Here is a 24450-nt window from a genome sequence, read left to right as displayed (position 1 = left end):
ACGCGGAAGGACCGAGAGCTCGCCCCGCGCCCGCGCTCACCAATAGGACTGCCCGTACGGTCTGATGGACGTGCCGCCTTCCACCAATGGAAATGCAGGGAAACCGGATCGTGTGGCCCCGGCTAGTGCGGATAAAAGCCGCCCCGCCGAGCTCCCGGCTTCATTCTGAGCCGATCCCAGTGCTGAGCGTAGGAAGCTACGCAGGCGGCGGCAGCGGCGGCGGCCTGAGCTCCAGGACAGCTCGCTCCCTCCGGGAATCTCCTTCCCCGTGGTCAGCATGAAAGCCTTCAGTCCAGTGAGGTCCGTTAGGAAAAACAGCCTTTCGGACCACAGCCTGGGCATCTCCCGGAGCAAGACCCCGGTGGACGACCCGATGAGCCTGCTGTACAACATGAACGACTGCTACTCTAAGCTGAAGGAGCTGGTGCCCAGCATCCCCCAGAACAAGAAGGTGAGCAAGATGGAGATCCTGCAGCACGTCATAGACTACATCTTGGACCTGCAGATCGCCCTGGACTCGCACCCCACTATTGTGAGCCTGCACCACCAGCGACCCGGGCAGAGCCAGGCGTCCAGGACGCCGCTGACCACCCTGAACACGGACATCAGCATCCTGTCCTTGCAGGTAAGACCTCCTCCCGCCTTTGCCCGCGGCCGCGCACCTCTGCGATCGCCTGGGCTGCCAGAAGCTGACCTGTTGTCGAGACGCTGAGGTCGTGATTTACAGATTGAGCTCATTAACTTTAGTTTTGAACAAATCTGTAGATGGAGTAGTGCGTGAAATTGCTAAGTTCCGACGCGTTAATTCATCTATCTTTGAGTGAATTGTTGCATGGACGTGTTTAATGAAACTTGCTGTTCTACTTTTCTAAAAAGAGAAAGCGACCCATTCTCTGTAAGATTGTCTAACACCGGGCCTTTTATTCCCTTTCTTTCGCAGGCTTCTGAATTCCCTTCTGAGTTAATGTCAAATGACAGCAAAGCGCTCTGTGGCTGAAGAAATGGTGAGTGTTGGCTTGTGCCTTTGATAAACTGCCTCTTGGAGTGTGTGTGCGCGTGTGTTTGTCCATTTGTATATGCGGGTACTTGAGTATCTGTAAAGTGTTTAGTAAATGAACGTGTACCTTGATGTATTGCGCGAGTTACATTGTCTACACGTACAGGACCCGAAGAGGTTTCTAGCCTCTCTAACTCAAGATTCCAAAAAAAAAAAAAAAAAAAAGCCGATTACTTACTATGAAGGTAGCGGAGGAAAATGTGTATTGGCTTCTGTCACGCATGTAATACCCTGGTTGGTTTCTACTATTACTGCGGTGCTATGAGGTACTAACCTCCATATAATTAACCTTATCGCTACAAATTCCATTGGGATCCTCCTTCCCTAAAACTGTAGCCCTCCGGGATTCAGCTAGTCAAGCTTTGCTACCCTGTGCTCAGCCCCTGTGATGTGGGATGCCGACTTCCCTATCTGTTAACTAAAGGACTGTTTCCAATCAAATAATTGTTACAAGCAGCAGACTGGCGCCTGTGAGCGCTGCCGTTGGAGATCCAAATAGGAGATTGTGTTGGGAAGTTTTTCCCTTGAGTCTCTGCTGTTTTACTGTTTAATTTTCGCTGCCGAGGCCGAGTGCGTGTGTTGCATCTGGACGCCAGGGTTTGCCCAATCTCTGAGTGTTTGGTTAAATGTTCAAACTGCGGCTCCCTCCTGGCGCCAGTCTGCCGCCTCTGCCCTTAGGCTACATTCTCCTGAACACGCCTCTCTCTCCCAATCTTTTGCAGGTGTTCATGACTTTTTTTTTCCCCTTTGCACAACAACAAATCCACAGGATCTTTAAGGCGCTGAACTTACTTTTCAACCATTTCACAAGGAGGACAAGCTGAATGGACCTTTTTAAAAAATGGAAGGAAAGCTAGGAATGATCATCTTCCCCAGGGTGTGTTCTCTGACCTGGACTGTGAAATTAGTTATTTATGAAAAAGACTTTTAAAATGCCCTTTCTGCAGTTGGAAGGTTTTCTTTATATACTATTCCCAGCATGGGGAGCGAAAAATGTTAAAATCACAAGGAATTGCCCAATTTAAGCAGACTTTGCCTTTTTTCAAAGGTGGAGCGTGAATACCAGAAGGATCCAGTATTCAGTTACTTTAAATGAAGTCTTTTGGTCAGAAATTACCTTTTTGACGCAAGCCTACTGAATGCTGTGTATATATTTATATAAATATATATATATATATATATTGAGTGAAACCTTGTGAACTCTTTAATTAGAGTTTTCTTGTATAGTGGCAGAGATGTACATTTCTGCAAAGTGTAATGATGTACTTACTCATGCTAAACTTTTTATAAAAGTTTAGTTGTAAACTTAAGCCTTTTATACAAAATAAATCAAGTGTGTTTATTGAATGGTGATTGCCTGCTTTATTTCAGAGGACCAGTGCTTTGATTTTTATTATGCGATGTTACAACTGAACCCAAATAAATACAAGTTCAAATTTATGTAGACTGTTTAAGATTATAATAAAACATGTCTGAAGTCAATACCTGAATTCTGAATGATTTTTAAGATTTCTCTCTCTCGTAATCTCTCCTGCCATTTAATTCAACCCCTTCTTCATCCCTTCCACCACCCGCTAAGCCTTGGAATTTGTGTGCAAAGGAACTCACCAGATATGTGGTCAGGGCTAGGGGGCAAAGGGCTGCTTCTAGCTTCTTAGGAGACCTGAGGGGGACTGGGGAGGCTATAAACAATCTTAGTTCCTCAGGGAAAAATTAGTTCTGTGTCTTGGGGCTGAGTTTCAAACTAAGGAGTTGCTGTGGCTCCTGAGAGACCTTCAAAATAAATGTGGAGTCTGGAGTTGGAAGGTTTTTTCATTACCCATCTGGGTAAGTGTTACAACACACTTGGAGTAAATGAAATGCTTGTTAATCAGAAAAGAAAAGGCTCCATAGAATTCCAAACATGATTAAGATTTAGGGGCAGGGCAAAAAGGCGCCTCGGGGTGACTGCTTACCCCTGGGAATGAAGCTGTAGTGGGGCTTGAGCGATTGGCCTGTACCCCCACCTGTAGTTCACCCAGGCTCTCAGAGCCAGGGTTTGGACTGGGCCCACTTTCCAAGGCAGGTGGCTATTAAATTGCCCTTCACCCTTGACTGCTCCCATGGGCTGCCCCGGGAAAGGAAAAGGGGGAGGGAAAGGAGAAAAGCCTTTCAAGTCACAGGGAAAGTATCAGCAAGCTATTTCCTTAGCAGCCCTCCGGTGGCAAAATATGGACTTTAAAATACATAGTATAAAGTCGTGTCTAAAATGTATATGCACATATACTTTCAAAAGCAACCACTCTAGGTGTGAGGGACCTGGGGTGGGAGGTTCTGGAAGGCTGGCCTGAGGTGGCCGGAACTGGGGAAGGCGGGGGAGGGTGGCCATCTCACCTGGGGCCTGCTCTCAGGCCCACGGAGCAGGTGTTTGGGTGGTGTCTCCGAGTCTGCCCCGGCGGTGGCAGCACTTCCAGCCCCGACGCAGAATCAATCCAGCACCGCTCAGCGGGCTGGGTGGAGAGGTGAGGTCGGCTTGGCCAAACCTTGCCGATCCTGCGTCCGGCTAGCTCGAGACCCTCCTTCACCGGGGCGGGGGTCGTAGGGTGGCCTGGGTGGCTTCTGTGCTCAGAGGTGGGCACGTTCTTTGCGCTGGGCGCAGGACCTAGGGCCGTCGTCGTTGTTGATAACCATACACCGGAGAAGCAGGCTCTAGCAAGAGGCACCCGGCTGGAGCGGGTCATCCCGACGCAGACCACCCTTCGGACCTGTCGCCTGACGTCCGGACGCCTATCGACTGCTGGGACCCGGCGCGGCGAGGGCGGGAAGTGCAGGACAGGTCCTTTCCTCCGGGGGAGCGCCGGCGGGGGCGCAGACGCGCTGTGGCTACGATTGTGCTCAGCTCGGCTGGGCCAGGGCATCTGCCCGGACGGGGACGGTCATATGCAAGGGCTCCTTGGCTTTCCCGGGAAGCCGTGCGGCCGGGGTGGGCCCTTTCGAGCACCTACACAGCCTCTGGGGGCCGGGGACTGTTTGCAACGTTCGGATGACGCCCCAGAGTGCTGCCCCGTCCAGGAAAAGCGGCACCTGCGGAGGCAGGGTGCCCTTGCCTGTCCGGCCGGTGGAGGCCGGGCGCCACCTGCTGGCCGGAGGGAGGAAGGCAGTGACTCATGAGCGAGGTCCTCTTGTGCCGGGAGGCTTGGGCACTAGGAGCCGAAGGGCGAGCTTTCAGCTGCTGCACTGGAGAGGGGAACGGCAGGGAGAGAGAACCTTTTGAAAATAAGCCCTGATTCCATGACAGATTACTTCTCTAGCATGTTTACAGTCGTTTCCACAGGTGATCCTTATTTCGCCTTTGCTACATAACTTATAATCGCCTTTTGCTACATAGTATCTACCACCAACTCTACTCTCAGGTGCTGTTCTGGATTTTAATACAAGTATCAGACATGATCCCTGGCCTCAAAGAGATTATAACTGGATTGCAACAACAACAAGAAAAAAAGAATTTTGAGATAAAATTAAGGCCAGAACCTTTCCCCTTGTCTTACCTCAAGGTTTTTAATTATATTTCATTTTTCCAAACTGCTTAAATAACGTTAATGAGGACCTCCAAAGTTCTGTTAAAGGAGTAAGGGGTGGGAGCAGACACCCTTCCCTTAATCCAGAATTTCATGAGAATGGGTCAAACCTTCTCTATTATGCATGACCTGACTCTCGGATTTTGTTGTAACATAGTTTTTATCTAATTTAGGAAGAACCCTTCAATTGTTAGGTGGAGATTTTTTTTTTAATTTTAAATAATTTGGGGGTGAATTTGGTTTAATAGTTTTACTCATGTTGATAAATTTACTGCTGATAGAATAATTGATTTTTTTCCAGAGTAGTACAATGATTTTTCTAATGTGAACTAGCCTTGTGTTTCTGCAGTAAATCCTTACTTGAACATGATGTATTACTACTTTTTATATGCACTCTTACAATCTGACAGCCAATATTTTATTTGGAATTTCTGAGAATGAAATGGAGCTGTGGTTTCTCTTCTTGCACTATCTTTATCTGGTTTTGGAATCCAGGTCAAACTAACCTCAAACAATAAATGTGCAGGTCAGTTTACATTTAATTTCAGTTACCAAAGCCATGGATAAGTCCTCAGAGCTAGGCAAACATGTGGTCTCTCCATTCTACAGAAACTGGACTCAAGAGATGTGGTGTGAGTGACCGGAGCACATGGTGGTTCAGCCTTTTCCTGGAGTGGAGAAGGGGCTTCTGAGGACAAAGATGTGGGATTTAATAGGAAATAGCATTCTTGTCAATAAAAGGCTGTTTCATGGAGCTTTTAAAAAAAATTCCAGGATAATAATTTATAGGGCTCGCCACTATGTGGGTGCATGGCTACAGGACTTCCCGAATCCCTTTCAGCCTGACGCACCCCACACCCTTCCACTGCCTGGCATGCTCTGCTCCTGGAAGGGTGCGCCAGGCTCAGTGTCATCCTGGATGCTGGTTCTGCTGAGGCTCTGAACGTGTATTTCCTCATAAAGACAATCTAAGGCAGAGGCAGCAGGGTTTGTTGAGAAGCGTAAGAGTGGGTATTTTGCTTGGTGCAGGTACTGAAGTGCTACAGGGCGTGCCCACCCAGGACTGCGAGAATGCCAGGGAACTCTACAGAGGACCCAGGCAGGGACTGACAACCGGCGGGGGCATGCATGCTCTGCAGCAATGTGGGTGAGGGTGCCTTTCTCAGTAAATTAGGGGTATTGGCCCAACAGGAATTGGAGACACATTTTGACATTTGACAATGGTGAAGCCAGACACTGGAAGTGAGACCACCATGCAGGAGCTTTGAAAGCCTGTGTCTCAAAGTATAAACTAGAAAAAAAAAAACCTCACTGCCCAGGAAGATCATAAAGAGTCCTGTCTGTCAGCCTCAGCTCAGGGTAGGAAAGAAACAGCTCCCTTGAAAATTCATAGCCATGGGTCTGCCTGCATGGGCACTGGAGGCTCAGCTAGATATTACTAGGTTAGTCTGAAAAATTTTAAGGCCGATAAATTAACATAAAATAGGTTCCTGGCTAGTGATGCCCCTGGGCATTTGGCAGTAGCAGATACAGAACTTCTCTGGACAGAGAAGTCCTCAACACCTACTATACAAAATTCTCACGTGTAATGGGTTGGTGAAAGTTAGCTTAACAATTTGAAACATTTTTAAACCTCTGGAAAACAATCTACCAGGAGAGAAAATATCAGTAGATACAATGAAGAGAAAGATTAAAACCAAATAACTATAAAGGCTGTGAAGTAAGGATAACTAAAATGATTTAAAATATGAAGGAACTAACTGAAAACAAGAAAATCACAAGATACAGTTATTGAGATTGAAAACTCAGTGAAAAGGTTAAAACCCAGAATAAAAACTACTAAATCATTTCTATGCACTAACAATGAACAATCTGAAAGAAAATTAAGAAAATAATTCCATTTACAACAGCTACAAAAATAATAAAATACTTAGGAATTAACCAAGGAAGTAAAAGACTTTTATATTGAAAACTACAAAGCATTACTGAAAGAAATTCAGACATAATTAATGGAAGGACATCCCGCACTCATGAATTGGAGAACTTAATATTGTTAAAATATTGATACCATACAAAGCAATCTACAGATTCAATGCAATCCCTGTCAAAATCCTAATGATTTCTTTTGCAGAAAAACACATCTTGAAATTCACATGACACCTAAGGCACCCTGAATAGCTAAAACAATCTTGAAGAACAAAGTTGGAGAGCTTATGGTTCTTGATTTCAAAAATTACTATAAAGCTACAGTAATCAAAACAGTGTGGTGTCAGTATAAGGACAAATATAATGTCCAGTGGAGTACACTATAGAACCCTAAAACTAAACCTTCACATATGTGGTCAAATGATTTTTTTTTTTCACTGCTGAATTTTTTTTTTTTTTTGAGAGGGCATCTCTCATATTTATTGATCAAATGGTTGTTAACAACAATAAAATTCTGTATAGGGGATTCAATGCTCAAATGATTTTTAACAAGTATACCAAGACCATTTGATAAAGAAATGATACTCTTTTTAACAAATGGCACTGGGAAAACTAGTCACATGCAATAGAATTAAGGTGGACCCTTCCCTAACACCATATACAAAAATTAATTCAAATTACACCAAAGACCTAAATGTAAGAGTTAAAACTCTAAAACTCTTAGAAGAAAACATGGCCTGAACTTCATGACGTTTGGCAATGATTTCTTGAATATGACACCAGAGGCATAGACAACAAAAATAAAAATAGACAAGCTTGATTTTATGAAAATCTAAAATTTTGTGCATCAACAGATACTATCAACAAAGTAAAAAGGCAACCTACAAATGGGAGAAAATACATCCAATAAGGGATTAATATCCAGAATATAGAGAGAACTCCTAAAATTCAATCAAAAAAACCTAACAACCGAATTCAAAGATGGGCAAAGGACTGGAATAGACATCTCTCCAAAGAAAATTTAGGAATGGCTAATAAAACATGAAAATATGATCTACATCACTAGGGAAATGCAAATCAAAACCACAGTGAGATACCACCTCACACCCATTAGGATGGCTATTAACAAGAAGCAGAAAATAGTAACTTTTGGGGAGGATGTGGAGAAGTTGGAACTCGGCACATTGTTAGTGAGAATGTGAAATAATACAGTGGAAAATACATCCCATGCTCATGAATTGTGGAAATTCATGCAATTTCCTGTGGAAAATATTAAAGGCAGCTCCTCAAAAAATTAAAAAATAGAATTACCGAATCTCCTAAAATTCTACTTTCAGGTGTATACCCAAAAACATTGAAACAGGGCCTCAAAGAGATATTTGTGTGCCCATATCCACAGCAGAATTATTCACAATAGCTAAAAATGGAAGCTAAAATAAGGAAGCATGTATCCTCCAACAGATGAATGGATAAACAAAATATAGCATATACATACAATGGAACATTATTCAGTCTTAAAAAGAAGAGAAGATTTGACATATGCTACAACATGGGTGAACCTGGAAGACATTCTGCTAAGTAAAATATAGGAAGACAAGTACTGACTGATTGCACTTAGGTGCAGTGCTTGGCGTAGTCAAAATCGAAAAGTAAAAGGGTGGCTGCCAGGGCCTGCGGGGAGAAGGGAAGAAGGAGGCACTGTCATTGGTGTAAAGACGCAGAGGCGCAAAGATGAAGAGAGCTCTGGGGGGGAGGGGGGGGCGGTTGCCCAGCAGTGTGAGTGCACTTAGTGCCGCTGAACTGCACACTTAGGAATAGTTAAGAGGGTAGGTAAGTTTTATGTTATGTGTATTTCACTACAATAAAAAATGTTTCTAAGCTACTAGAGAGAAAATTCATGAAGTGGGAGACAGATCTGAGGAAATAACCCAGAGAATAGCCCCGAGAGATACAGAGATCCTATATACAAAATCAAAGGAGGAGACAGGATAGAGGGAGAGGTCCAACATGCAGGCTGATGTAACTGAAGGTTTTGGCGATAGAGGGGAGTGCATCACAGAGGCTACCACTGACTCTTTAACATCCGACAGGTCTAAATGTTAGACAAGCCTTCAGTTGCGCTGATAGGCCACACACATATATCCTAAAAACTGGGAAGAATAAGTTCAACAACACAAGGCAAAGAATTCACAGGTAAAGTAAAACAATGGCCTTTAAACATACAAAAAGATGGCTAGTTTCATTCGGAAGAAGAAAAGTGTAAATGGAAACCATGTGAGATACTGATTCTCACCCAGCAGATGAACAAAAGTCCACAAGCAACAATATATGCTGTTGACAAGACTTGGGGGGAGACAAGCTTGTACATTGTTCATGATAAAATAGCCCAGCCTGTATGCAGACAAATTGGACAGCATCTAGCAAAACGTGTATTTCCTCCTCACCCAGCTCCCACTCCTAGGAGTCTATCGCAAAGTTACACTGGCAAAAGATGGAACGATTTTCTCCAAGTTAATCTATTTGGCATTATTTTTAATAGTAAAAAAAAAACGATTATAAACAACCCATCAGTAAATGTCCATCAGTGAGGGACTAGAAAATCCGTAGGACAGTACACTGCGGGGAGGAAGCGCTATAGGTGCGATGTGGGCTTCCAAGATGTAATGTCAAGCGGAGAGGTTAGCAGAGCAGTGCGAGTGGCAGGCCAACATTTGTGTCAGAAGGAAAGTGTAAAATACACATAGAGATTCACATTTGTTTATGTTTCCAGAGAAGTGAGAGACTAGACCAAAAATCACTTAAAATGGTTGTCAATGAGGGAGGCACAGAAAGGGGAGAAGATGATGTAAACATGATGCTTCTGAATTATCTTGTTATATTGCTTTGACTTGGGATATGTAAATGTTTTTTAAAAATTAAAACAGCCACATATAAATTTTTTAAATAATGGAAACAAATTCATCTAATTCTATGTTGATGACATACCCACACAGAGAAAAGAATTGCCCCAGTTGACTGTAGAACACAGTAGCTTGATTATACATTCCCGGTGGTTACGTTCTAAGGACAAAGAACTACAACGAAATCATAAACTTCATTTAGTTGCCATACTATTGGTAATAGTATCAACATTGTTATAGTTAAGCTATTAAATGTATAGTGTAAGATAAGTAAAGAAGTAATTATAATGTTACTAGGAACTAAGATTTCAGTGTAAGAGAAATGAGGTACATATATAAAGTTAAATAAGTAAAAGCCCAGAAATCTTATATTTGAACTGAAAATGTCCATTTAGACTCATTTTTTCCTCTAAAAAATTTTTTTGCCCCAGCTTTCCACTGAAAATGCCTCGCAGCAAAGTGGCAGGAATCAGCACCTTCTACCAGTCTGTATTCTCTAGCACCGTTAGCCACTGAAAGGAACCAGAGTTCTTTGGAGAAAGGGCTGATTCCTAGGCTGGGACAGCAAGTAAAAGTAAAAAGAAAGAGACAAAAAATAAAACTAAACTCTGGATCCCAGTGGAGGTTTCTAGGGCATCAAATCATTCAAAAAAATGGATAAGCAAAAGGAAATAATAAAACATTTATTCTGCCTTTCCAGTAGAGCTGTATTTCAGATAACTGCACGAGAAAGACAAAATCAGAAAGCCCCCATTTGCAGTCCCAAACATAACAACGAATGTGATGACAAATGTAGTAGCACCTATACGATTACTAAGGTAGTTACTGACTCAGTCAACCATTGAGGTTGAGCAGAATTTAGCAGAACCATTAGGTGGAAGGTCGATGGGGAATGTTAAAATGAAATGATCAGGTTCTTTTTAAGAAAATAATTTACTTCTCACTAAAATTCAGGACAGCTATTAGGTGTCACCTACTAAGTGTGCTACAATCAGCAGTCACAGCATCACTCGTGCAGTATTTTAGGAAAAAGAATTGTCACAACCCAATATGAACTAACATAAAGCCTTTAGATCAAACTTCTTGTCTATGGGGAACAGATGAGAGGAAGCAAAATGACACCCCACAGAAGCAGTCGGACAAGCCCAGCATGGGGACTTTCTACAGGACAACTGACCCAGCTTTGCCAACATGCCAGGGGGGTGGGGGTGGGGAGAGAGCTGTCCTTCATTAAGACAACTTAAAGGGACATAAGAAATGTACCAGCCAAAAACAATGAATGGGCCTTGTTTGGACTGCTAAACTCCGAAAGGACAATCAGCTTACAGCTGGAGAAATTGGATTGAGAACTGGATACTTCTGAAGAATTAGTTCTGTTAGATATGAAGTTAGTATTGTGTTACATAGGAAAACGACCCTGCTTTTTAAGATGCATAATGAAGTATTTACAGGTGGTGAGACATGATGTCTAGTGTTTGCTTCAAAACACTCCAGAAGAAGTCAAAGGGGGCAAGGACGGATGATACAGGCACAGCAAAATGCTGCTGTGTCAGCCCAGGGACAGGCTCATGGCCATTCTTTGTGTTTGGAAATGTTCACGATAAGTAGGTTAGAAAAAAACAGTGCTGTGTCTACCCTGGCATGTAGACTGCCTGGGAAGCTTTCTCGCAGGTTCTGCCTCCTGCCATGTTGCCTGGTATTCTGTTCTTGTCCTCAAGATTTTCCGCGATGGAGAACAACTGAAACCTCCTTTCTTACCTGGCTCAGCTGCCTTTGCACCCGCTGAGACAAGACGCTGCTCTGGGTACACAAGGACGCCCATTATGGGTGTCACCATTTGGCAGCAAAGACAAACTCTACAAGGTCTAGAAATGTTCTCTTGTCCTTTCCTCATCTCCCCACTGTCACAAGCAGAAGAGAACAGTATGTACATTTCCACGTGCATGATTATGCCATCCTTTTAGAATATGATCTTAGTTTTAAATAAGTTTCCACCTAGAGTAAATGCTGTGAATTTTATTTTACAAATATAGTCTTCTAAATAAGTTCCATCAGTCCTGGAAGAAAGTTCTAAAACTCACACATTCCTTCAAACATTTTATGTCTCTGAAAATCCTATCGAAGCACCACAAGCAAGGAAAAACGAAAGGCCATTCTTAATGTTCTAATTTTATCAGATTTTGCTAAAGTCTCCCAGGGAAAAAAATGCTCATTAAAAAAACGTCAACTGAAAATTTAATCCTCAAAGTAAAATATTTAAGGGAGTGAAAAATCTCAAATTTCAATTTAATCCAAACTAGTTGAGTCAATCCAATCTTAGAATGTCTTGACTAGGAAAGGTATTTTGGTACAAGTTTGTCAAGCCCTGGTTTTGTTTGTACCTGACAATGATGTCAGAGAATCATTCCAAAATACGTATGTGCCTTCAGGTACTAGCCCCATAAACTCCGTTTGATGAAGGAGCAAGTCCAAATCATATCAGGACACACGATAATGGGGCAGGCCATGTTCTGCTGATTATTTTTGTCTGGTGTTCTATTTCTATGAGAAAAAATACTCCCCCCTAGTAAGCTGCTTCTGCTAAACAAGGAGACACTTCCTTCCAAAGAACAATCTCTGATGTGTCAACGGGGTTACATTTAGTTATAATTTGTTGATTCTACAAACATTGGATGCCTACTATGTGCTAGACATTGTTCTAGGGCTGTAGGCACAGCCAACCAGACAGGCAAAGCCCCCAGCCCAGCAGAGCTTGAGCTCCAGCAGTGAGAGAGAGACCATACACAAGTAAGTTTTATTATATATGAAAATGATAAGAGCTACGAAGAAAAATAAAGCAGGGCAAGGCTGGGAGGCTGCAAGGAGAGGCAGGAATTGAGTTAGTCACTGTCTCTCATCTCCAAGCCCAGTAGTGTGGGCTCTGTAGGCAGGTGGCCTCTGGGTTCAGATGGCCAATAGCAGGTGAGAGAGGGCTGTCCTCCAGCTCAGAGAGCCCACCACCAGTCAGGGGAGGGGCATCCCCTCCTCACAGCTTCTGAATGTTAATCATTCCAACGCCTGCTGTGTCCTCAGCCCAGAGCTGGAAATCCTTCTTCACTCACTACACTCATAATACCTTAGAGCTCTTTTTCCACTTTTTCAGTTACCTAGTTAACATTTTCTACCTACTTAACAATTTCATTCTCTCTGCTGAAGCTCCTGGTTGGACCCTAACTGGCCCATTAGGCCTTCCACCCCTGAACCTCTCCTGTCTGATGGGAGACCCGTGCTGCTCAGAGGAGAAACTCCCACAGCTCACCAAGTCTAGGATTTAAAATAGAGTTTAGTTAGTCCCAGTTCTATATTGCTGCACAACAAAGTATCCCAAAACTTAGCTTAAGACAAAAAATATTTATTGCCCTGCATGGTTCCTGAGGCTCAGGCACCGGGAGTGGCTTAACTGGGTGGTTCAGGCTCAAGTCCTGGCCACACTGGAGAATCCACTTTCAAACTCACTCACATAGTTGCAGGCCAGGCCTCTGTTCCTCACCTGCTCTTGACCAGAGGTCTTAAGTTTCTTGGGACATAGACCTCTCCATAGGGCTGCTCATCATATGACAGCTGGCTTTCCCCAGAGTGAGGCAGACAGAATGTCTAAGCCCAAAGCTGCAGTCTTGTATAGCCTAATCTCAGAGGTGACATACCACCACTGTCACACAGGACGACCCTGGTCTGATGGGAGGGGACCATAGGGTGTGGGTGTGACCACCAGAGGTGGAGCCATCTGGGATCATCTTGGACTGGCGACACAAGGTCTTTTTATGAAAAACTTTGGGTTGTGGGGTGGGCTGGGATCAGGGCAAGCCGGGTGTCCTGACTCCTTTGCTGCTGGTAAAAATCAAGAGACCCCATAATCTGAGCAGGACAATAACCCATCAGTCCTACAGGCAGAAAGTAGCTGACTTTCCGCTGCAGGCGCCACTTCAGAAGCTCACTGGAGACATTGGGTAGAATGGCAGGGATAATTGTGGCCATGCAACTCCTCCAGGCATATCTTGCTTTGTCACTAAAACTCAGTTCAGGAATTATGCTGGCGTTTCCTCCAGCTGCTGAGATATCTAGATGTCACTGGTTTACAGATGTTTTTTTTTAGTTAGAGCCAATATATTTTGAACTTATTAACTAGACCACAATTAACTTGATTTTTTTTTAACTAAGAAAAGAATAGCATGATAAGTAACCAGTTATCACAGAACATCATAATTCATTAGATCATTTTACTTTTCCTAAATATTATTCCCAGCTGATTAAATACCTGGCTATAAGAAGAACCTTCAACTGTGGTAAGTAACATTTCCACTTCTAAAATGGCAGGAATCATTTTGACATGTCTGGGAGACTAGACAGACAGACAGACAGACAATGATAGATAGATAGATAGATAGATAGATAGATAGATAGATAGATAGATAGATAGATAGATAGATAGATAACCATACTATTAAAGATTTTTGGACTTGAAATGATTATTCTAATAATAAATCGAGTGACAAGATACAACAGCTGAGGTTAAAATTCAGGAGTCCTTCCCTCCCTCCTGCCCAGCTGTATGTATGCAGCTTGTCTGGGGGAAATATTTTAATTACTGGAAACATATAATACACAATTGATAGTATTCTCCAATCTCACCACTCAGAGTGATACTATTCAAGCCCAAGGGATTGGTCAAAGTAGATAAAGGAACCAAAGTTACGGAAATGTTGAAAGTGACCTTTGGGCCATTTCCACACATACATACATGGGAAGTTGATAGCTTTTATGTAGCATCTAGATAGTAAAGACAAGGGACTTCAATCCTAAATGTTATGTTGATATGCAATCTGAAAATAGTATATATCGAAGATTTTTATATATTTCAACATTTTCTGTGTAAGAACTTTACATTCTTAGTTATAGGCAAAGGCCCAAGTTTTCTGAGATTTCAAAGCCAAATCAGTGAAATAGAAGGGGAAGAAAAAAAAACTCTTATTGGAAGCCATATGCAAGAGAGAGATGGTGACAGTGTCTGAAAAGAAAGCCATTTCTATTTTTTACATCTTTTTCACTATAGTAAGGGTGTAAATTTTAACTGACATTTTCCAAGTAAAAATCATTCTGGGAAAAAAATGGCAGTGATTACATACCAAAAGTACCTTGAAGGCTTCAATGCTGAGAGAAAAATACCTACTTGATTTCAAATATTTTCAACCCAGACAGTCTCTTGCCCCACACTGACCTCACGGACCTGTGTGGAGGAACCCAGGGCTGAGGTGAAGCCTGCAGAGAGGAGGGCACCTTGCCCTTGATGCAGTCACGCCCAGGGGACTGGGGACAAGCCCTTGCACTGGCTCGTCTTAGTCTCGCCAGAAGCCGAGTGAGGGACCCTTTCAGCTCCCCGTGCTGTCTGTCATTCTTCTCCTGCCCTAGATAAATGGTTCTCTAAGGTCAGGCTGGGATGCCAGCAGAGTTACTCTCCTACATCTTCGTCATTTTCTGCCACCATGGTATCATAGGACAGTGTCCATTTTCCTTATCCCTGTAGTGATCTGTGGCCATTTGGATTTTCTAAAAATGCCTACAGAAATATTTCTGGTCCCACATGCTCTTCTAGAACATTGCCACTCTGAGGACAAGCTGTGGAGGCTGTCTCCAGACTCTGAACCTGGGCTGGACTATGTGAGTGCAGCAGAAGGGACACTGAATTCCAAGGCTCAGTCATAAAAGGTGATACAACTTCTGTCTGGTTCTCTCCCTCTCTATCTCAGGACATTCACTCTTGGTATAGAGCTGCCATTTTATGAGGAAGCCCAAGCTGCAGAGAGAGACCATGTGTACGGGTTGCCACCAACAGTTGCCATGCCAAGGTCACCCATCGGACTTGCAAAGACTTTGAGATGCCGTCAGCGCCCCCCACCATCTGACCACAACTGCATGCAAGACCCTGAAGAACAACACCTGGCTGAGCCCAGTCAACCCCAGGACTATAAGAAAGATACTTATTTAAGATATATATATATATATTTGTAGTTGTTTAATACCATTCGGTTTGAGGTGATTTCTTGCATAGCAATTGATAACCTGCACATGTTCAAAAGGTAAGGTAGCACACGGTTTAACAGTTGTAACCTTCAAATATTTTTGTTTGTATAATCTCCTGAGAGGATTTTGAAAAACCATATATCTACTCACACATTTTTAAGATGCCATCTAAAATTTGTGTTACATGTTTAAATGGCTGCAAAATAGAATTTCACACAAAATTGTTACATTATTATCTTAAATTAATTCACTGGAATATCAGTGCAATTTGATAGCCATGATCACCCATATTTAATAAGATACAAGAACCATTTCTTCTTTGAGAGAAGAAATTTTCACACTGTTTCTTTTTCTCACTGAACTAGAGTTTCTATTCCACTCCCGCACAAAATTTTATTCTTGTAATAAAATGTAATATGTTTGCATTTAAGAATCATTTATCACCCTATTATGCCTTCCTACAAAAAGAATATATATATATGCACATATGTATTGAAATTATGAATGTTTTTGTTTCTAGTTATCACAAATTATCCTTCAACACTTGAAACATTTTATAAACGTTAATATTTTATAGACAATAATTCTCTTAGTGAGATGGGTGAGACTGGTTTCCAATTATTTTAAGTGTCTGTGGATGAATATCACTTCTGTATAGAATGAACCAGAGTTCAGCCTGAATTTTAATCCCTGAACTTTTATTTGTATAGGTTTAAGTGCCAAGAAACCTCACTCACATAAATAAGTAGGTGGAATTGGAAGCCATTTTGATAAAGCAATGTCACTGATTCTTTAAACTTCTTCCAAGTTATATGCTAGAAACTGCAGAGATTCATTATCAAACTTTTAGTATTCCATCCCATGACAACTTGATTGCATTTTATTGGTAGCAAAGAATTGGAAATCTCTTGACTTGACTACTTCCCTAGAAAATGTTCCGGGAGACCAAAGGGAATGGGCCTGCCTTAGATGGCAGGATAAGGTCTTTCAGTCAACCTTCCATCTTTCACCCCACCTGCACCTCTGCCTCTGGGGGCCCTGCACTGAGCAGTCTTCTCTTCAGGGCCCCTGGGCCAGCAGCCCCGGAAGGCTCGTGTCTCTGCTGAGTCCCAGACCATGCCTCCCTGGGCTTTCCAGACTAGGAGACTTGCCGAGCCCTCCCCCTGCTGTCAGCTCCCTTTTGGCGCTCTGCCCTTACAGGGTGATATGTCGGAATGGAGAGGAAAGAGAGGCACATGACCACTCTCCCATCCTGACCTGATACTGGAGCGACTAGCTGACAGAAGGTGCCAGCGTTTAGACTCCCAGATGAGTGTCTTACACTCTAAAGATGAGTCTTGGGGGGCTCTGTTCTGGAAATCATTTTAATAGGAACATCAAGAGTTTCTTGAATAGGCTCACTGATAGATTTGCTAAAAGTTTCTAAAAGACATTTAGAAGAAAGGCCTTAATTAAGCAAAGCCCTTTACAGGATGTTCTGGAGTCGTATCCTACACATTGCTCAAGGAAAAAGGGTTCCAGGTAAGATATATGTGGAAGAGATTGCATACCTTTTTCTCTTCTCAGAATTTCAAGATATGTATCAAAAGTTCTAATAAATAATATAACAAAGAAATCTGTTTGGATTTTCTAAACTCATTGGACCACAAATCTGGCTTTTTGTGTAAAACCCTGCTAACATCTGAATAACCAGCCTTCCACAGAACACCCCAAGGGAGAGGGTGAACTAAATGAAAACTCTGGTATCGCATTTTGGCCAGAAACTGCCTCTCAGAAAGTCCCCTTTCAACTGGGCCTTGGACGTGGTAAGGCCGGCAGACCCCATCCAACCTCCGTGTAGCGAAGCACCCTGTGGCCCTTTGGTCTGAGCACGTGACGAGAATGATGCCCTCTTGATCTCCACTTTGAACCGTCCTGCAGATGGCACAAGGACAAAGCAACATGCTCTTTGTGATTTCGACATGTGTGCTTTTGGGGATATCGGGAATGTGGTAATTTTCCAGGGCAAACTTTGATGTTTTGTTTCTGAGTCACAGAGAAAATGCCACCTTTCATCACCCATTACTGTTTTCTTCAAACCCATGCTATTTTTGTCCAGTTTCCTTGGAAAGAACAAATGCTAAGCCTTAGATTTTTCCACTTGTCACTCGAATTCCTGGTACAGATTTTTAAGTCTTACCTTGGGTTCGAGTTATCCTTCAGCACGATTCACTCTCAAAAGTGACCTCTTCTCCCAGGACTTGCCACATTGCGAGGATCACCGACTGTTCACTTCTTCCATCAGTATCTTCCATACTTGCTTAATTTTCAAGGTTGCACTTTCACTTCTGATGTCATTTCATTCCAAGAAAATCCCTTTTTATGTATTTATATTTTGCATGAAAATTTGACTTCATATAATCTTGATATTCTTTGCTCCAAATAATGGTCAATTCCTTTAAGCCAATACATAATCATACATTCTTCTATTTGTTAAGGCTGCTAGAACAAGATTAATTTAGACAATGTTGAGATTAATGCTGCTTCAAGTCAACAACTTACAAACATGCTGGAAACACTCTGAGTCTGATTATTTAACTTATAAAATAAGGGCGTTAGACTTGAATCTTTTAAGGTCTCTTTGGAGAAGGTCTCTTATGCTTCTATGTGTTGCTAAACTCAGGACATTTCTGTTACCCTAAGTTATACAATAACATTTATAATCACTTACCATTCATTAAATTTACCTAAAATATTTAAGGTTCAATTATTTTTCAACTTGTTGCAGCTCTTTCAGTAATAAACTCTATTAACTTGCTACCCGCCAAGTTCAAGTTTAGCCCTTGGCCCAATACCTTGTAAGTGGCTGTGGCTATGGCCTAAGATACAAACGGACACTCCCTCAGGTTGTGGTAAGTTTCCAAGCCTTAAAAGATAGCCCAAGAATTGCATTTCAGTAGAAGATACTGTGCTGGGAAGGAAAGCACTTCAGCACGTGGGGAAGAGAAGAGCATGCATCTGGGCATGAGACGGAGTAGGGGGACAAAGTCACAAAAATAAGAACCATCTGTGAATTTAATCTCCCAGAGATCTTTGTAATATTTGGGGAAATCATGTCAGTGGACAACTTTAGCTTAGCAATCAATTTTCACAGAGTAAATAGGGGCCGTGTTCTGAAGGGCCTTGAATGGCCAGGGAAGGTCCCTGGAACTGGATACTGTGAGTGACAGGTCAGTCACCACTACTGAGCAGCAAACGACCTCTGCATTTCTGGAGGCCTCATGTGCATTTGCGTGCGGACTGGAATGAAGAGGGGAAGAGATGGGGCAGGAGAGGGTGGTGGTTAGATTCAAAGTAGAGGGACATTGAAGGGACAGTCTGGAGAGACACTACAGGGACACTCTCAGAGCTTCGTGACTGAACAGATGAGGAAATGGAATAGAGTGGAAGCCAAGATTCCTCAATTTCTGGGCCTGAATAACAGATAATTATGGCACCAGTGACAAGGAGGAAAACAGGGGCGCTGGATGGGCCGGGGGAAAGTTCTAAGTTCTGTTTTCGACTAACTGCACGTGAAGTGCCAGCCAACAGCTGGGTGGAAATGTCCCACTGGTGCTGGAGAAGGGGAGGAATCGCAGGGCTCACTGGGCACAGGCACACTCTCCCTGCCAGCCCACCACAGCACCAGTGCTCTGAGCCACAGCTGTTTTCTCCTTGCTTCATTCCCAAACCAAAGGTCCTGATTTCAGCCTGTTTCCTAATGACAATTTCTTGCGCTGTCACTCACTCCCAGCTCCCAATGCCTTCATTAAGCTTCAGAGCATCTCCACATGAACTTACCTGGGAGGTTTAGAAAGGCAATAAACCTAAAGGGTCTTTGTTTTTGCGGTATTCTTCTGATTACACAAATACAAAAGTCCTCAAACTCAGAAATTTGAATACAAAAGTCCAAACTCTTACACATATAGCCCAAGACACATGTAACACATTCATACAAACAAAAAATTGGAAACCCAATATCCAATAAGGTAAATAGATAGGTTATATTTATAAAATAGAACACTACTTTGCAGTGAAAATGAATTACACCTATGTACATCAATAGAAATAAACCTTGCAAACAATATTTAATGAAAGAAGCCAGTCAATGATAAAAACAATGATTTTACTTGTATGAGATCAAAACCAGATCACATTGTTCAAGGATGGATACCTACATAAGTGGTACAACCATAAAGGTAAGCAAGGAAATGCCTAGGGTGTGGTACTTTGGGGCACTTCCAGAAAGACACACAAAAGACTTCTGTTGGCAGTTTGTTTGTTCACCTTGGCTGTGGTTACATTAATGTTTACTTTATTATGTTAGCCAGACAGAAGATTCACTTTGGGATACACAGGACTTTTAAATACTCAGGGAGGCCTGCAGCTCCGGACCACTTTACAGCCCAGCACTGAGACTGCCGTGGCTCAGGGTACAAGTACGGAAAAGATGAGCTGCTGTGGGAAAGCTGGGACTCATTCAGCTGAGCATGAAGACTCACAGGTGTTTAACACTCTGCACCAAGCTTTTCTACAATGGAATATGGAAAACAGAAGAATCCTGAGTTATGCGGTGGCAAAATAATCTGACTTGGAGTCAGAACGTCAGGGTTGCTGCTTTTGTTCTGTTTCTGAGCTGCGTAACCTTGGGGGTGAGTGAGTATCAGATTCCCAAATCTTCAGTTTTCTCAAAAATAAAAAGAATAATAATGCCAATATTTTAGGGAACCGCTATAAAAATCTAATGCATTGTTATGTAAAACTTGTAACTTTCTGTATCTTAGTCTCATCTGTAAATTCAGGATAATAGTGTTTACTTCACAGGTTTGTAAAGATTTAATGAGTTAATACATGTAAAATGCTTAAAACAGTGTCTGGCTCAAGCACTCAAATTATTAGGCAGATAGTTATATAAACTGAATTGTCAGCCAGCCATGTTCTCAGTGCACCGTCTATCCGCTATTACTGTTTGCTGGTTTCTTCCCTTTAGTGACTAGCTACCATTGTGACAAACAGAGGATCCCATTTTGCCTCTTGTCTGCTCTTCTCTCCTTAGGAGACAGTAACCAGAATTATTTAAAAAACTCCACTGCAGTAATAATTTTAAAAATAGACAAATATTATTTATCTATTAGCATTTATTAAGCATTAATGCTGTTCAATAATAGAATATAAAGAATACATATAGTAGTTTCAGGATTATAATTTAACACAGAATACTGACAATAAACATATACAAGCACAAGTATATGAAGGCTGTATCACAATAAGGCTGCAAATAAAATGGATATTTTCAACATTGTAAACTTTAATGTAGTGGTCCAGTCCATTAATAATAATAGGATAAAAGACATTTTAAAATGTCAATCTTTAATCAAACAATTGTTCCAAAATAATTAATAGGAACAAAGAAATGTTCTGTACGAAAATTTTTTCTTCTATAAATATGATTCACATTGCTATAGAATGTTAAAGACTTATCTTTCTTGGAAGAGCCCTTTGAGAGACACCAAGCCTTATTTTAAAACAAGTAGATAATGATGATGCAGCAAATGAAGCCAAAATTAAAATGTATCTTGGAAAAATGTAAGAATTGACTCATCCCTAATTAGTTAAAGAACAATAAAGATAAATGTAATATAAAGAGTGGGCATTGTGGAGCCACACAGCCTGGGCTTGAATCCTGGCTCTGCCACTTAGTAGCTATGTGACCTTGGAAAATTACTTAACCTCTGTTGTCTCTCAAATTCTCACTTGTAAATTGAGGATAATAGTAATCGGTACAGGAGGTTGTGGTGAAGATTAAATGAGTTAATACATGTAGAGGTCTTACATATTGTCAGGCAGGTATGTGTTCAGTGCATGTAAGCTATTTTTATTGTAAGTACATAACAATACCTAAACTACCCGAGATGAATACAGGATGAGTAATAACTGACAAAACATTCAACATTGAACATTGACTTTTGGGGGTCAGTGGAATATAAATCATCACTAGCCCATTCCTATTGCTTAAGATATAACTCAACATGACCACACCATACACTGAAATAATATCATCTTCCTTAAGCCCAAGCAAGACTCCCATCAACTGTAGGATGTGTCATGCTTTTAGGAAACATTGAGGAAAAAACACTGCCATGGATGCTGTCTATTTTAAGATATGGCAGAAAAGTCAAGATGTACATCTTAGAATTGATGAAACACTGATAGGAAAAAACTGGAAAATGGTCAACAGATTGCAGAGTTTTTTTGAAAACAAATTGTAGACATAAAGTCTAATTTTCCTAAGGATGGGAGCTATGATTTCTGGGACAGCAGTGGTCACTAACAAAGGTTTAACTTCTCATCAACTACCAATCCCCACACTGGGGGCGGGGGTCTTTCAGGGTCGCATCTCGCTGCGTGCATCTGCCAGGTGTAAGAAGCAACCAAGAGTCTGTTGCCCATGTTTCAGGAGGAAGAAAGTTTAATCAATAGCATCAGAAAGGCTTTATCATAAATATTTATAATCAAATCTTTAAAAAGCAGGCAGATTCTGAATGGTCTGAAAGTCTTTGGGTAAGAAAGGATGCTAAGAGTTGTGAAATTCTGTTCTTTTTCCCATTCTTCATTTTGCGTAATTCTCCCTGTAACCTGCTCCACGTGAACTATTTCTCAGATGTATGGAAAGAAGTGGCTAATTGAAAACCACCCTGTTTAAAATCCTTCTTCTAGGTTAGGTGATAGGGTTTTAAGAGAATTCCTAACAGAATGAAAACTGCATCCAAAGTCAACTGTAAAAGAGATATCAAGAAAAAGAACTACTGCTATTAAAGTTGAAAAGATGAGCCACAGTTTTAATCCGCTGTGGATAATTTAAGTCAAGTATCTGGGCAGGGAAGACTCCTATGTGCTCAACAAAACGTGTGTTTTTCCTACAGCGCATACAGTACACCTACTTGCAGCTCAGTCAACCACACGTCTTAGGAAGGCCAGTCAAAGTGGGGTATACACCACTTCCAGGCCTGACAGTATCCTCCAGGCTATCTGCCTCCTCTCGTGTACCACCGGATGCAGATGGGGCAAAGGACTTGGAAGCCTTGGTGCCTGGTGAAGCCACAGATGAAGAAGCCTGGTCCCTAAGTCCGTAAGTCAACTTAGGTAACACTGAACTGCTACAGGAACAAGAAATAAACTCCACATGTATTAAGTCATGAGATTTTTAGGGTTATTAGCCTAACCTTAATAAAGAAACATTTCAAACCACATATAATGGCCCTCATGTAAAATATTCAATATAAAATCCCAGTATGACACATTTACTGTAGGTTAAACTTATCAGAGCAGTCAACCTGAGTAGGGATTGACAGAGCAATGGAGAGTGGTCAGTGAAAATGATGACTAATCCTACTAAAGGCAAGGTTGAAAACTGAGCTATAGAAAAGGTAAGATATATACATGTCACATTTTCTTGTATGGTCCTATTAAAAATCCTCATTATAATGATGGAAGCCAATTTGGGCTCAGAGAAAATATGTTCACCATAGCTAAGCTATACCTGAAAACACTTTCAATATCCTAAAGTAAAATGTTCAGTTGAACTATTTTGACTCCACAAAGGGCTGAACAGAGGGTGCGAAGTGCACAAGGATTTAAAATACATCCATGCAGAACATAGAGCCTAGCACTTTAAATTGACAGCACTCGTTGAGATGGGCTGTGGATATCCTTCCCTAGGGTAACAGAAAACATAAAAAGCTGTTATGTCCTGAAAGAGTCCTGAGTCACAAACAGAAAGGTTTATGGGGGCCACTCAGATAACAGGGTGGGTAGAAAGGGGCAGAGCGGGTGGGGCCTGTAAGGAACCATGTCACAAACACAGTGTTAAGGTCTTCCAACTCAGTATTTTAAGACAGTGTCGGATTTGGGGGCAGACTCTCCATGTTTAGGTAGACTTTATTCACCCATTTACCAAGTACTGACTGTTCACTCACTGGCTATCTGAAATCCAGAATTTGGTCTAAAAGCTGTTGTGAGGTTCTTTTCCATTCTACTGCTCTTAAGAGAATGTTTAATGGTAAAACAGGGTGAATACATGACAACCTATAAAAAAACTGAAGACACAAAAGAGTGAAAATAACTCAGGTAGAAGAGGAAGAAAAACACAAGGAACTGAAAAAGAAAATAATTTTCTTTAAAAATAAAAAGTTTAATTTGCATTAAGTATAACAATATGCACTCTACAAACTCTCAGAAACACAACTAAAAATATCTGTCAGGAGCTATGATAATTTTGAAAATAACAGTCTTTTTATCATACATTTGACCAAGATGCTGTAAGATCTATGAAATGTCAGGTCATGTAGAATTCGTTTACATGCTTTTCATTATACACTGAGGCTTTTCCCTAAAATTGTACAGAAAGAACACTTCATTAAAACTCTTTCAAATTTTACAACTACAAAAAGCAAAGAAAACTGGTAGAGGTGAATGAATCTCTCTTCTCCAGGATAGCAGGACTACTGAATAGTAGACAGTATCTTCCTTACCCCCTTAAGTTTGATGAGGAGGCCAACTGCGAGGAGAGAACCGAAGTGCCAGGTGTATGGGCAGGGTACAAGAGCTACAGCCCTGGCTGCCTTGAAAGGAAACGAGGTGAGTATGACATACACATTACAATTAGAAAATGATAGTAATCAAGACGGTCTTAAATTTCAAACAACTTACTTCAAATATGAAGCATATAGTTCTATATTTTTTAAAGTAAAATTTCATTTATTCAAGTCCAAATAATTGTTTATTATCTCCTGTTTTATTAAATCCTGGCAAAACTAAGAAAGGGTTCCTAATATATATCACCAGTGTAAATAGCACTACAAGAAGCATGTTTAGCCTTAGAAAATTAAGGACTTAGGCATGTTCTTGGTAAATGACTGATTACACTCCATAGGCA

The 24450-nt window shown here is 41.6% G+C and overlaps 2 protein-coding genes and 1 long non-coding RNA gene across 9 annotated transcripts in view; 1 reads left to right on the top strand and 2 right to left on the bottom strand.

The window, feature by feature from the left end:
- LOC118973920 (uncharacterized) overlaps nucleotides 1-179 on the bottom strand; it is a 63393-nt gene extending 63214 nt beyond the window's left edge. For all 6 annotated transcript variants that reach the window (XR_012122903.1, XR_005063448.2, XR_005063451.2 and 3 more), the window contains exon 1: nucleotides 41-179. This is a non-coding gene — a long non-coding RNA (uncharacterized lncRNA). The remainder of the gene's footprint in view (nucleotides 1-40) is intronic.
- On the top strand, nucleotides 135-16905 carry ID2 (inhibitor of DNA binding 2). Of its 2 annotated transcripts, none has more exons than XM_017641157.3 (3): nucleotides 135-625; nucleotides 941-1004; nucleotides 15224-16905. In XM_017641157.3, the coding sequence occupies exons 1-2, from the start codon at nucleotides 278-280 to the stop codon at nucleotides 995-997; spliced, it is 405 nt and encodes a 134-aa protein (XP_017496646.1). In that variant the 5' UTR covers nucleotides 135-277; the 3' UTR covers nucleotides 998-1004; nucleotides 15224-16905. The 2 variants fall into 2 exon arrangements, with proteins under 2 accessions (XP_017496646.1, XP_017496645.1); XM_017641156.3 differs by lacking the exon at nucleotides 15224-16905 and adding an exon at nucleotides 1780-2539.
- Nucleotides 16906-24000: 7095 nt separating this feature from the next.
- KIDINS220 (kinase D interacting substrate 220) overlaps nucleotides 24001-24450 on the bottom strand; it is a 116536-nt gene continuing 116086 nt past the window's right edge. The window contains exon 32 of the mRNA XM_073217009.1: nucleotides 24001-24136. The gene's annotated coding sequence lies outside the window, so the exon portion shown is untranslated. The remainder of the gene's footprint in view (nucleotides 24137-24450) is intronic.

Source organism: Manis javanica, chromosome 1 (genome assembly GCF_040802235.1).
Source record: "Manis javanica isolate MJ-LG chromosome 1, MJ_LKY, whole genome shotgun sequence".
Lineage (NCBI taxonomy): Eukaryota > Metazoa > Chordata > Mammalia > Pholidota > Manidae > Manis > Manis javanica.
The sequence above is the reverse complement of the archived record's forward strand: the minus strand, read 5'-3'. Positions and strand labels throughout refer to the sequence as shown.

Excerpts from the sequence above, each read along its gene's own strand:
- ID2 (XM_017641157.3), top strand. The coding sequence starts at position 278 with ATGAAAGCCTTCAGTCCAGTGAGGTCCGTTAGGAAAAACAGCCTTTCG. Across the intron at positions 626-940 it reads TCAGCATCCTGTCCTTGCAG|GCTTCTGAATTCCCTTCTGA; the intron begins GTAAGACCTCCT and ends TTTCTTTCGCAG.